This window comes from Pleurodeles waltl, chromosome 7 (genome assembly GCF_031143425.1).
Source record: "Pleurodeles waltl isolate 20211129_DDA chromosome 7, aPleWal1.hap1.20221129, whole genome shotgun sequence".
Classification (NCBI taxonomy): Eukaryota; Metazoa; Chordata; class Amphibia; order Caudata; family Salamandridae; genus Pleurodeles; species Pleurodeles waltl.
Window position 1 is genome coordinate 1541053823 of NC_090446.1, and position 13874 is coordinate 1541067696.

General features: G+C 42.3%; 1 protein-coding gene across 1 annotated transcript in view; it reads right to left on the reverse strand.

Annotated features, from left to right (window-relative positions):
• Positions 1-13874, reverse strand: part of LOC138246666 (carcinoembryonic antigen-related cell adhesion molecule 5-like) — a 152502-nt gene that overhangs the window by 26703 nt on the left and 111925 nt on the right. The window contains exons 6-7 of the mRNA XM_069201412.1: positions 13587-13847; positions 1051-1186 (exon numbers count right to left, since the gene is read on the reverse strand). Coding sequence (XP_069057513.1) covers positions 1051-1186; positions 13587-13847 — 397 coding nt within the window. The remainder of the gene's footprint in view (positions 1-1050; positions 1187-13586; positions 13848-13874) is intronic.

Here is a 13874-nt window from a genome sequence, read left to right on the forward strand (position 1 = left end):
TCGGCGAGTCCTTGCGACAGTGTCTGGCGAGGGCTTTACATTTTGACTTTCTCAGAAGCCTCGATGCCTCTGACCTCACATTCAGACTCAGGAGACATCCTTGATATCTCCTGCTTGTGTTGTCGATCCTCAATCTCTGGTACACAGAGGCTGTTGGTGGACCACAGCCTTGTTAAAGCTACGAAATACGCTCTATCCTGGAAACCTAAGGCGATGTCCTAGTGTCACACTGAAGATGAACCAGAGAACTTCAAAGTCATCGCCTGTGAGGGACCTGGATGTCATCCAGAGCAAGAGATCTCCTAAGATCTTACACTACTCAAGTAATGGCTCAATGAATATGGGTGTTGCCAACACACTCTTCTGCTGCTTCTCAAAGAGGCCTAGAGTCTTTTGAAATCTATTTAACGTGTTGTCTCAGCCTATTCCACACAATCCATCTGCTAACATCAGGTAAGAAAGAACTGTCAGAGGGAACAGAGACATTCTGTGGACACAAAGCGAAGAGATCAGGTCAATAAAGACACTTACAACCTCCAGCTTGAAACATAAACCTTCTCAGTGAGGGTCCGTTTATCGGAGGGTAACCCTGGTTACTACTCCAAAGGATGAGCGAGGTGTAGGAATTAGGAGGTCAGAGGAGAGTGGCAGAGGCAGATATTTAAAGGGAAAGGAGATGGGTATGATTTATGGGGAAGAAATAAGAAGGAAAGTCTTGAGACAGACCCTGAAGAGGAAGAGAGATGGACCTTAATCCCAGGAAAGGAAACACTGAAGAAGGACTAGAGACAGACACATAAAACAAAGAGGGATGGGGTTAATTTCAGAGAGGAAACACTGAGGAAGAACCAGTGGCAGATTCAGAAGAGGAAGAGAGATGGCAGTTAATCCAGGGAAGGAAACACTGACGAAGCACCAGTGACAGACCATGAAAATGTAGGGAGGTTGACATTACATTCAGGAAGGTAACACTGAGGAAGGGCGAGAAACAATTGGTGGATTGGAGTGACACATGACGCCATCTTGGTACGTGTCTCTATGCACACTTACCCTGAGGCAGGCTTCTTTATCACAAAGATGTAAACCAGCACACACACAACGATGATGACCGCTAAGACGCCAATCACAATGCCAGCAATAGCTCCACCTGAGAGATCTGGACTGCCACCTGAAGAAGGGTCTGTTCCTGAAAAACAAAGAGAGAGGGGGTTGGGTCAGAAAGTCATATATTTCTATGATTTAGCTTATCTTTGTGTCAGTGAGCTCTGATCACACCATCCTTCAGTGTATGGAGGCTTTAACAATCTCATGTGCAACCACTACTCTGTAATTCTTGGCCCCTTTATCAACATGTACTGTCACATAATTATTAAGGTGACACAGTGACAGTGTAAGGGATGCACACTGTGGTGCTCTATATGAGTGGGGTACAAAGACTGCATACCCTCCCTTGTAAACGTGTGTGTGTGTGTGTAACACTGCTCCCTGTGATGCTCAACATGAGTGGGATTAAAACACTACGTGCACTGACAATATAAACATGTCCGTGTGTGTGTGCAGTCACTGTGCTGTATGGTGCCCCACATGACAGGAAGCACAAAGACTACATACTCTGTCCTTGTAAACTTGTGTGTATGACATAAGATGTAAACGTGTGCGTGTGTAAGGCCACACCCTTTGGTGCTCCAGGTGAGTGAGAGTATAACAATGCATACTCTGACAATGTAAATGTGTGTGTGTGCGCGTGTGTAAGGCCACACCCTATGGCACTTCAGGTGAGCGGGAGTACAACATTGCATACTCTGACACTCTAAATGTGTGTGTGTGTGTGTGTGTATGGCGCTCCAGATGAGTGGGAGTACAACAATGCATACTCTGACACTGTAAATGTGTGTGTGTGTGTGTATGTGTAAGGCTACACCCTATGCCGCTCCAGATGAGTGGGAGTACAACATTGCATACTCTGACATTGTAAATGTGTGTGTGTGTGTGTGTAAGGCCACACCCTATTGTGCTCAAGATGAGTCTGAGTATAAAAATTTATACTCTGACACTGTAAACGTGTGTGAGTGTAAGGCCACACCCTATGGCACCCCAGATGAGTGGGAGTGTAACAATGCATACTTTGGCATTGTAAACGCGTGTCTGTAAGCACTGCCCTGTCTGGCCTTCCACATGAGGATTCTATGATCCTCCACCTTCCCCTCTAAAAGGTCAGGTCTTAAAAACTTGGAGATTACAATTAAAATAAAATGGTATGGCCCTCTATGTCCTAAGGACTGGACAACTAATATGGACATGACCATAGGATTTCATTCCCAGTTTTATGCGTGGGAACCTATCCCAGTGAAGGTGGTATTCTTACTTTAGGATACAGCATATGTGCAAGACAGACAAGATTTCCCATGCAAAAAAACTACAGTTACCTCCTTGCTGAAGACAAACTTGCACACATCACCCAGACCAAAAGTGATAGTGTCTTATTACCACCCCATGCCCACATTGACCATTATCTAATAGAAGGCAAGAAAATGTGCCATGGCCCTGGGGCAAACAAGGAGCATGGGAACTCCGGAACTCCTGGTTGGTAGTAAAAGATATGCATAATTCAGAGGCGTAACACAATGCCCTGTGGGATTGCAAGGGTCCCCCAAACATCCAGCGGGACTCAACTCAGCCTAATGCCAATCAATATATGTCAGATATGGAGGGCTAAGGGGTCCCTCATCACACTCTGCAGGCCGGCCCCATAATTTCTGTTACACCACTGACATAATTGGGGTAAAGCTGCTGCTCATCCTCCTGGGTCTTGGTGCCACTGCACCTGCTGTTCCTATAATAGCTTCAATACTGATATCCCCTGCTTTCCTTGTCAGACAGAGAGCCCATCCATACTACAGTAGGGCCTTGAGGGTGTAGGTGGGCAAGAAAAGTAGATTTTTGGCTCCTTAAGGCACAATTTTCTTCCTACCACACAACTCGAGCACTTCACCATAACTAGCAACCTGGGGCAGCAATCAACAGATATAATGATCAATGGCCCATGTTAATGTGTGCATTTATCTTCAAGATTTCCATAACATGCTGGATTTATCATCAGTTTGGCTATCTTGTAATGGAATCATCTCACAACAAGTTGACTAATGGCCTTTTAAAGGTAGATATACACAAGCTGCCTTCACAGCAGGTTTATTAATCCTATAATTCACGGAGATGGTAGGATTCCTCCAATCATCATGTATCTCAAGATCTTCTATAACTGCTGCACCAACGAGGCCCTGAGAGTCACCAAACACACACATAAATGTACAGTCTCAGTGGCACTTATTCACTTTTCAAAGTTCTCACCTTTGTTGAAATTCGCATAGTTAAGTTTCTGCAGGTTCTAGGACCAGCTCCCCCTCCTGCTGGAAGGTACAATCTGGTTACACTGAACTCTGGGATCAAACAGTTTCTCTTGCTCTCCTTTTACACTTTACTATGAATGGTCAGGCCTCACTCTGCTCCCTTTCAAGTTAATTAAGTTCCCGAATCCCTTCGATTGGCCTTTCCTGAACTAATTGGATTTATAGCCCTCTCACTGAGATCTTACAGCCAAACCAGCCTAAGCCATTGTCTGTGCTTTGGGAGCAGTTTTCACACCTCATTAAGAGCAAAACACTGACCAGAGGAAGTTGCTGGTAAACTGTTGTTAACAGGTAGGCAGTAAGGGTGTGCGGAATTTGAGGAGTTTGATTCCACAGAATAAAGTGGAATTACATTAAAATTCCACCAGGTTCCACAATGGGATGGAGTTGGCATCTAAACTAAACTTTGCACTTGTATAGTGCACTACTCACTCGTTAGGGTCTCAAGGTGCTGTACGCATAGCACTGTGAAACCCCTCCCGGCTTTTCCCTGTGAGGCACCCACTCCTGGGCAACCTCCAGGGTGAAGCCAGGCATCCAGGCACTGTGAGGGCTGTTATGAAGATTAAGTAAGTTATTGTCCAGAGTTACAGAGTGGGACCCATTAATTAGATTAGGCACTGAGGCAAGAATTATCTGGTCCAAGGCAATTGAGCCCAAGACTCACCAAGGCAGGAATCGAACCCTGGTCCTGGGCCATATCTCTGCATTAGGGTCTGCCGCTCTAACCATTGTGCCACACATGTCCAGGAAAAATGCACCTTTACCTCAAAAAATGGATGCAAGGGTGCATTTTGTGCTGAGACAATAGAGTAGCTAAATACCATTTGGCACCCTTGCATACTCTGCAGTGATTAAAACTTTTAATCACTGCAGAGAATGCAATGGCACCAAGTGCCATAAACAGTGGTTTCTAAAATTTATAAACCACTGCAAATCACTCAGCGGCCTTATATACCCTGCAGTGATTAAAAGTTTCAATTACTGCAGAATATGCAAGGGCGCTCAGCGTTTTAGAAACCACTGCAGAGCAGCAGAAATGTAATGTCTCCATAATTCAGCTACAAGGGTAACATGGAATTACCACGATTCCTTGGAGTTTGCTGGCAGAATTGAAAAACCTGCCCAGAAATCCAATTACACCCCTGAATTGCACTTTAAATAAATATTACAACAGTGATTGGATCATTTCTGTAGCCTATCCCAAAACAAAATTAGCAAAAATAATATTTTAATTGCACTTTTGTTTTCCTAATAAGCTCATAGCTTCAGCTCTGTACAGTGAAATTAGCGCTTGGAGGTAGTCACTTCAGGAAGACGCAAACATTGAAGTATGTGCCCCTCTTAAATGCTATATACCCTACCCTGTGGGCTACAAGGCCAACTTAGTGATCACTTATTTAATATGTATTTAAAAGTACGGTTCTCTGCTGTCAATAATTGTTATTTTTACAGACTCACTTGCAGGTTTAAAAGCTGTGGCAGTCAGAGCACAAATCTAGGTCTGACGCCATGTTTTCTTTGTCACCCTAGCGGAATGGCACAATATGTGCTGAAGTCTACAGGTGATGTTTAACTTTCAATGCCAGTGGTGTATTCTACTGAACGATATACTAAGGAAGTATGGGGCAGTTAAATATGTCAACTGAGAAATAACCAATTTTACCATTTTAGGAGTCAGAGCATTTTAACTGGGGACTGAACAGCAGTATCTAATTATATAGAGTTCAAAAACCAGCAACACTGGTGAGCAAAAAAACCATGAAGGTGATCAGGAAAAAAGAGGGACGTGAAAACAATGTCAGACACTCCTCTAGCCCTAGGTAAGTAACACCACGACCAAACCTCTAGCTGAACCCTCTTAATAGTGGGGTTCCTTACGCTTTGTATACTGTATAAAAGCACTCAAGACAAGCAAGCACAAAATATATGTCCACAAACCAGAAACCAGCAAAGATGATAAATAAAAAAAAAAAAAAGGTCTGATGGGGTTGTGGGATTCCTTGCAGTATTTTCACAGAATGTTTCCAGTTGCCAAGACTTTGATCAAAGCATGAGGTGTACTCTATTAAATGTATAATTTCACACACAACACAGAATCCTGAGGACGTTCAAGAGATCCCCAGTGTGAATGAATTACGGAACCTCTAAGATTGTAATAATATTATTTAATAATTCAGTAACAAACCCAAAATTTGTTTTATGAGGAAGTTAAACCCTTTCACTCTGTGACACATCACTTGTACCAAGGATAAGTAAATCCCTTTGTCACGTAGACTCTCATTATCCTAATGAGGCTGCAGGATTCAGGCGGCAGAGTCACCTGAATTGTAGGGAACTGAGTCCAATCCCAAACCACGTGACAACTAATCCAGGTTTTCCGGCTAACTAGCAGCGCCTCATCTCTGCCCAAGAGCAGGGGTGATTGTGGCAACTGAGTGCATGAGAGGAATGACTCCTCAGGGGAATCGTGGTTGATCAGATCTTATCCTTTTCTCTCAGTTACATCAGTCTCACATATGCAAAGACAAACAGAGGAAGAGAATGTTTTAATAAGGTTTTTGGAATTAACTGCATTTTACATAAAGTGGCATGAATTGCAATAACTAGGATGATAATACACGCTACAAGCAAAATTATGACAAAATGGTGACAAGAAGAGTGAAACATAAGAACAGTCCCACCATACTGTCACTCGAAGTAATATATGTGGTTCCTACATAAACTATGTTAGAGCACAGTGTGATAAGCCCTAATCCGCCCTTCAGGTTTCCCCCCTGTGAAGATATCATCCCCATACATGAGCGAGGAAGCCTGTGGTCTAGAAAGACACCATTCCCATGTAGGCCAGGGAACCGGTAGTCTAAGCAAGCAGCTGTAGCAAAGGCAATCAGCAATCAGCATGCAGTCGTGGTCATCTGGCTGGAATCTCCCTCTAACATGTATGGGACAGAGAAGTATTTTACAATAGAACAGATGATGTTCTGAAAAAATGTCCCCACGAAAGGTTGTGTATGTTTCTGTGAATGTCGGAGACATGGCGTACCACTTTGCCGGCAAGTCTATCTGGCTGCAGCCTTGAGTAAAGCACAAAGTGGAAAGAATGTCTTGCTAGGAACATAATGATTTCCTTTGTGAAAGAACAACTAGATAAAGAAAAGAAAATAGTGCCACAAATGTGGACTATGCTAGACAAATAAAATGGAAATGAATAAAATGTAACTGTGTTAAAGTGCACAACGGCAGGTCTAGTTGCTAAAATAACGTGTCCAAAACCATGGCTAAAATAGCAATACAACACCTCTTTAGGGAGATTTGTCCAAGACCATTGAGGAACAGCCTCATTGCAATAAAGTCCACCTCACCACCCTGCTTTACCTCTTTTGGTAAATCACATGAATGTCTGACATGCCCTAGATATTTAGACATCACCAATGTCTTGATTTCACAAGATATCATTCCACCTTTTGCTTATACCTATTTTAAACCACCAACAACCTAGAGGTGCAGCAATCCCAGCACATTTATAGAATGCTTTTCCAAATAATGATTAACAATTGAGCAATAACATAAATGTTGCAGAACTGTTTTTTTTTTATTTCTACACCAGCAGGCAGAGAGTCATGTGACCCAGATTCAGCAGGAAACTGTTATTAACTTTGATAGATTTGTTCAAACAGCCTCAACATCTGGAGAGTGTTTTTATAGAGTTCACTAATCACTTTTGCTGAGCTGTAGCTGTCATGTTTTAAAATAGCTGTTTCACACAACGTTTTCAATGAATTTTGTTATTTGTGCAGGAGGTGAGGGTGCACATGTAATGTTAAAAGCATTACAACAAGTGGTTATCAGCAAGATCTATACATCTATCCCTCCTCTTTCGGATCACAAAAACCCTCAGGGCAAAGTTTTACAGAAGCACAGTATTAAATGTTATTGAACCCACATATCTGAGGTGTCTCTTGGCTTATGATACAGGATGAAACAACCATGCACAGTATTATTTAACTATTGTTAACTAAAATGACAAAACATTAATCCTTATACTATTTTCAGCCAATAGCAGCAGCGGGTGTGACAAAATAGCTTTTAAGATAACTAGTGGTACACAATTCCAATATGAAAAGTTAAAATTACAAATAAGTGAACGATTTAGAGCTTATTATGAACTGTAAATCCACTGTTGCACTTTCTGTCTCCGGCGGTCTGCCTTCTTCTAAGAAGCTTGATAGGCAGAGTTTTTCCTGGTCAACGGATGGCCTTTGCACATCAATTTGACAATAATTTAAGTAACATAGGTAAATGTAGACCAAACGTCAGGCCCAAAGGTTGGTATCATAATGTGCCACTTCATCCAGGTTCACTTTTTGAGCAACAATAGCAAAACATCTGTCAGAATTAGAAAATAAAAATGAACTTAAGGATATTTAAGTCCAGTTTTACTTTTTTCTGCCATCAGTCTCCCGCTGAGTGACACAACAAAACACACCTTTCCTCAGATAACTAAAAGTAAGAGGCCCAACCTAAGGCTCAGTTACTTACAGAAAACCTGTTGAAAATTATATATTTTTTTCTACTGTAAAGCAAAATCATGTATTGCCATTTCATGACATTACCATTTAATTCTTTTCAGAAGATTGGGTGGGCAAAGATGGACCAGTTTGGCTTAGAAGTTGTTTGCACATGAAATAAAAATCCCAGAGAAAATGATAGGAAGGATCCTGCATCCACAGAGGACGTTGACTTTTACTCCCTTCTGAGCCCCATCACAGTCAGCACTTAAGATGTTAGAATAAAGGTACCAAGAGTCTCATTAGGTTTTGAATATCTCATACTCAATACCTGATGGAGACGGATCCTGAATGTTTACTGTGTTGGAGTGGTACGTTTAACTGTTTGAATACAGGGCGGTGACGACAACGGGGGAAAAAGAGGCAGGCAGGTCTTCATGTCATACACTAAGTAGAAAACAAGGGAATGTACCAGTGACCTGTAGCCAGATATGTTTGTGTGACAAACATATAACATTTTATCTGCTGACCCCTGTTGTGGTCTTGGAGCACAGAGATCAATTCTAGGCTGGTGTAAAGGTTTTGAAGTTAGGTGCAGGCCTGTTGATTAAGGTTATGGTTTGTGAAGTTAGGTGCAGACCTGGTGATTGTGGCTATGGGTTTTGAAGCTAAGTGTGCGCCTGGTGATTGTGGTTATGGGTTCTGAAGTTAGGTGCAGACCTGCTGATCGTGGTTATGGTTTCTGAAGTTAGGTACAGGCCTGGTGATTGTGGTTATGGGTTCTGGAGTTAGGTGCAGGCCTGATGATCGAGTTTATGGTTTTTGAAGTTAGGTGCAGGCCTGGTGATCATGTTTATGGTTTTTGAAGTTAGGTGCAGGCCTGGTGATTGTGTTTATGGTTTTTGAAGTTAGGTGCAGGCCTGGTGATTGTGGTTATGGGTTCTGGAGTTAGGTGCTGGCCTGATAATCATGGCTATGGTTTTTGAAGTTAAGTGCAGGCCTGGTGATTGTGGTTATGGGTTTTGAAGTTAGGTGCAGGCCTGATGATCGTGTTTATGGTTTTTGAAGTTAGGTGCAGGCCTGGTGATTGTGGTTATGGGGTCTGGAGTTAGACGCAGGCCTGGTAATCATGGCTATGGCTTTTGAAGTTAGGGGTAGGCCTGGTGATTGTGGTTATGGGTTTTGAAGTTAGGTGCAGGCCTGGTGATCATGGTACCTGATTGTGTTGAAAGGTCATATTAAGAATAAATCAAACTGCCTCTTGTGGGTGTGAGAGACAAACAGTTTCTAAGCAGAACCACAAAGGATTTGTTTATAAGCTGTACAGACTCTGATTGGTCTCCTGATGGGCAATGTTTCAGGGATGGTTCAAAATGAGCAACACAGTGGAAAGGCTAGTCCTCATGTGCTCTATGATATCATATAAAGTCCAACGCCAAGCTGCGGTCAATTACCACCCACAAAGCACTGAGGTGTCTCAACGATGTTCATCTGACAAGGCCCTAAGAACACAAAACTAGGAATCAAATATGCTGCGCCCTCCACTGGATAAATGTTGGCCGGAAGGGGTCATGCAGTGACGTTCCTTTGATTTAAGTTACTGCTGAACACTTGAATATAATCTTCTATGCACAAAAATTACCCCATTATACCACAAAATAGCTAGCTTGCAGTTATGTGACTATTTCTATCTTCTATCTTCTATCTTCCAGAAATGCTTTTTTTCTAAGGTGGATAGTAGATAACAGTTTGTAATTTGATAAATATTGAGCCGTTAACAATAATACTCGAAACAAGATGATACATAACTAATGTAGGACAGTTACTAATGGAGCATCCCTCCTCATCATTTTATTATAGACAAGTAACCTATTAAAGTGACACAAACATACAGAGGGAGGATAAATAAAGCTGAGGGCGGACTCATGCTTCATGCCATTATTGTCCAGGCGCAATTTGTAAAGTATCACGAAAATAGCCAGTCCAATTAGAAGATCATACACTTGAAAACAGCATTATATTATTGGGCTTGGAAGGTGGGTGATGGGTATTTGTATGTATGGGGGATACATGTGTGGGTACATGTCCAATACCAACATGGAGTCTGAATATTTAATTTACCACTAATTTTCAAAACAAGGTCGAAATCCCAGCATCTGCTCTACTATCTGATACTTGTAGAACAACTTAACACTATTTTTTAAATCTCTAATCTCTCTTACACTTTCTTCATCTACAAATCTGGTGTGATGGCAATATATTAAAATGTGCTCAATAGAAGAAGAGAGTATCGCTTACAAATCACCATTAAAAATCAGTTTTTAACATTTTAAACTTTCCAGTGTGAATCTGTTAAGATTGCAAAATATGCTAACGGCATAACAAAGTGATCTGTACTGTTTTCAAAAAATACAAATATCCTGTTTGACTAATTTATGAAGCAATGTGTTGTTTCATTTATGAATCACTACATATACATTTTTATTGGTAATATATTTTCAATACATTTCTTTATGTCTAGACAAGGTGACATCAGCTTCACAAACAGATCTTCTTATAGACCAATAAGACACTAAACATTTTTCTGTGCTCTTAACGATCGGATGTTCTACTGTTTAAAGAAACAGGAAGAAGAAAAAGGCTGTTGACAACTTACAAGACCATACATGAGAAACACAAACTGGTTCAGGCTTGATAGACTCAAAATCCAAAATCACGTTAACAATAAATGAGGAAATCTAGACGCAATATACCTGGCTGGATAAAATGGGGGCAGGCCCTGCCTGAGATACCTGCCAGCACAGTCTTGATGTATATTACAGAGTGCCTTTACAATTCTCTGAAAGGTTCATAATACTACCCCACCCAATAGAAGTGGACATTTTGTTAACACAAGTAATTTCTAGCTTGTTCCACACCAAACCATTGTCTATCAGTTTCCCAAAAACTCATTTAGAACCTACAAATAATCAGTAACTGAGCTACTGGAACAATGTGCACGTTTACATACAGTAAACATACCCAATAATTCTTTCACTCTAGCCTCATGAATAAAACAATGTATAGAATTCGAGACCATTCACCTTGCTCACTAAGCCATAATTTTCTGAAACACTTGATCCAACATCATTGACAATAACTTTCACCAAACTTTACGCTTCATTAGTAGTCAACCAACACCTTATCAATAGCATGTGTTATAGAACTGTTCTCTAAAGACATGCACAACCAGATAGAGCTTCCCGGATGGGAAGCCAAGGCTCTCTGAAAATGGTTTTGCGAAAAGGTGTCTGACTTTTCACAGGGTTGCCAACTTATAAGATTACTTTCAACTGGGAGATTTAACAACTCTATCTAGAGTGGTGTGAAACAAAAATTCAGTGGCACACTGTGATACACACGTTTTAAATCACAAAGCATCCAGTGAGCACAGCAAAGGAGCAAAGAACCAAATATTCAGTTAAACATAAAAAAGTATAGTTCTAAGAAGTTTTATAGAGTTTAAGAAACATTGTTATGTAGAACTGCAAAAATGACAATTGACTCATGGTAGAAGCATTGAAATTTGAGATGTTAACTCTGCTAAAATTGAAAGGGTCTCTATTACGCTTGCAATAATGATATAGCCTCCAAAAATACAATACCTTATAATACAACCAAAATCTTATTGTATTTTAGACATTTATTATATTGAGTCACAAGTAGTCAAATTTGTCTTGGCGATTTGTAATGTTGCTATCACTAGTTTACATCATGTAACAGTTATTATCAATAAAGTTAATGGTAGCTTTTAAAACTCTTTAAACTCTTTAAGAAACATCTATATTTAATCTTCGGTTTGCTTTAGACTGTATCTTCTGAAACCTGTTATATTTCTGAATGGTTAAAAAAAGATTTGCCTCTCTCTTGTGAGGCTCCTATATTTATGCCTAGCAGATGAAAGAATGACAAATTAATCTTTCCACTTGTTCCCAGATAATATTCCTTGCCAATGTTACCACACTAAATTTTATTGTCTTAATATTTGACATATGAAACAAACAGTTTACTGCATTCATTAATTCCTAAGTTCGACATTCTAATGTGCAATGGTCTTGGCAGAGTCCGGAATGAGTGGACAAGAGAAGCATTGATAGAAAGAATGAGAGAAGGTCAGAGGAGACAAGAAGGACAGGAGTGACAGAAAGAGAAAGGACACAGGGAGCACAAACATCATCTACTGACATTACCATGGACTGCCTGCAGAATCTCTGCAGTCATCATTTGACAGAATAAGGCCCTCATTCTGACCCTGGGGGTCAAAGACCGCCAGGGCGGAGGACCGCGGGAGCACCGCCGACAGGCCGGCGGTGCTCCAATGGGGATTCCGACCGCGGCGGTAAAGCCGCGGTCGGACCGGCACCACTGGCGGGCTCCCGCCAGTGTACCGCCGCCCCATTGAATCCTCCACGGCGGCGCAGCTTGCTGCACCGCCGCGGGGATTCCGACCCCCCCCTACCGCCATCCAGATCCCGGCGGTCCGACCGCCGGGATCCGGATGGCGGTAGGGGGGGTCGCGGGCCCCTGCAGTGCCCATGCCACTGGCATGGGCATTGCAGGGGCCCCCGTAAGAGGGCCCCTACATGTATTTCACTGTCTGCTGCGCAGACAGTGAAATACGCGACGGGTGCAACTGCACCCGTCGCACAGCTTCCACTCCGCCGGCTCGATTCCGAGCCGGCTTCATCGTGGAAGCCTCTTTCCCGCTGGGCTGGCGGGCGGTCTGAAGGCGACCGCCCACCAGCCCAGCGGGAAAGTCAGAATTACCGCCGCGGTCTTTCGACCGCGGAACGGTAACCTGACGGCGGGACTTTGGCGGGCGGCCTCCACCGCCCGCCAAGGTCAGAATGAGGGCCTAAATGTCTTAGGCCCTCATTAGGAGTTTGGCGGTCAGACAAGCAGAAGGCCAAACTTGTGGGGAGGATGACCATGGCATCTCCCCAGAGCGTATAACAATGTTCCTGCCGGGCTGAACGGCAGGAACATTGTATGAAGAGGGACCATGCACTTCTCATGCCCTCTAAGGCCCCAACACTGGCTTTTCTCCAGCCTTCTGATGGCAGGGACCCTGCCATGGGAAGCCTGGTGGAAAGCTGAGTTGTAATCACCCAGGCGGCGCTGAGCTCTGCCGATTGTAATGTGCCGGTTGGACCGCCACAGTTGCAGCAGTCCTACGAGGCTGGTGATCTTTGGACTGCCAACCTCATAATGAAGGCCTAAGTCTTTGTTATTTTTTTTATAGCTTGTTATTTGTGTCAGTTACCAATTAGGCATTTGAAATGTTGCAAAGTCAGGTATTTCAAGAAAGATTATGTAAGAAAATGTATACTGGTCCATCATTCATCTCAGGTTGTTCTCTGATGTCACTTGGCATGATGTCATCAAGGTGTTCGATGATATTACTACTAAGAAGCTAATTATATTATCAATATAATTATGCCACTGACTGAAAGGAAAGAAGAATCTCAATAGCAACAAAAAGAACAAAATCAAAAGGGGGAAAACGATTAAGAAAGTTATGCATGAAGGAATATGGTGAGATGCTAAATTGGAATCCACATTTCGAGAAATGTTTTTAACGAGGAAGAAGTAGGCTTGAAGTCAAATTATTTATTCCTAGAGTACTTACCATTTACAGTTATAAAGACAGAAGTGTTTGCAGACAGGCTGGTGTACGTGTTGTGAGCCACACACGTGTAGTTGCCATAATTTTGAGAAGACACCTTCTCAACGGTGTAGGTGTTTCCAGGTCTGTTTAGATTAGTATCATTGAGAAACCACTGGTACTGCACTTCTGGGACAGACTGCGCAGTGCAGGATAAAGAGAGTTTATTCCCCACTTGTAACAACTGAGATCCTGGTGGAGTTATCTTCACGTTCTCCGGCCCATCTGCAATGGAACAGAGAGAGGGTCTGT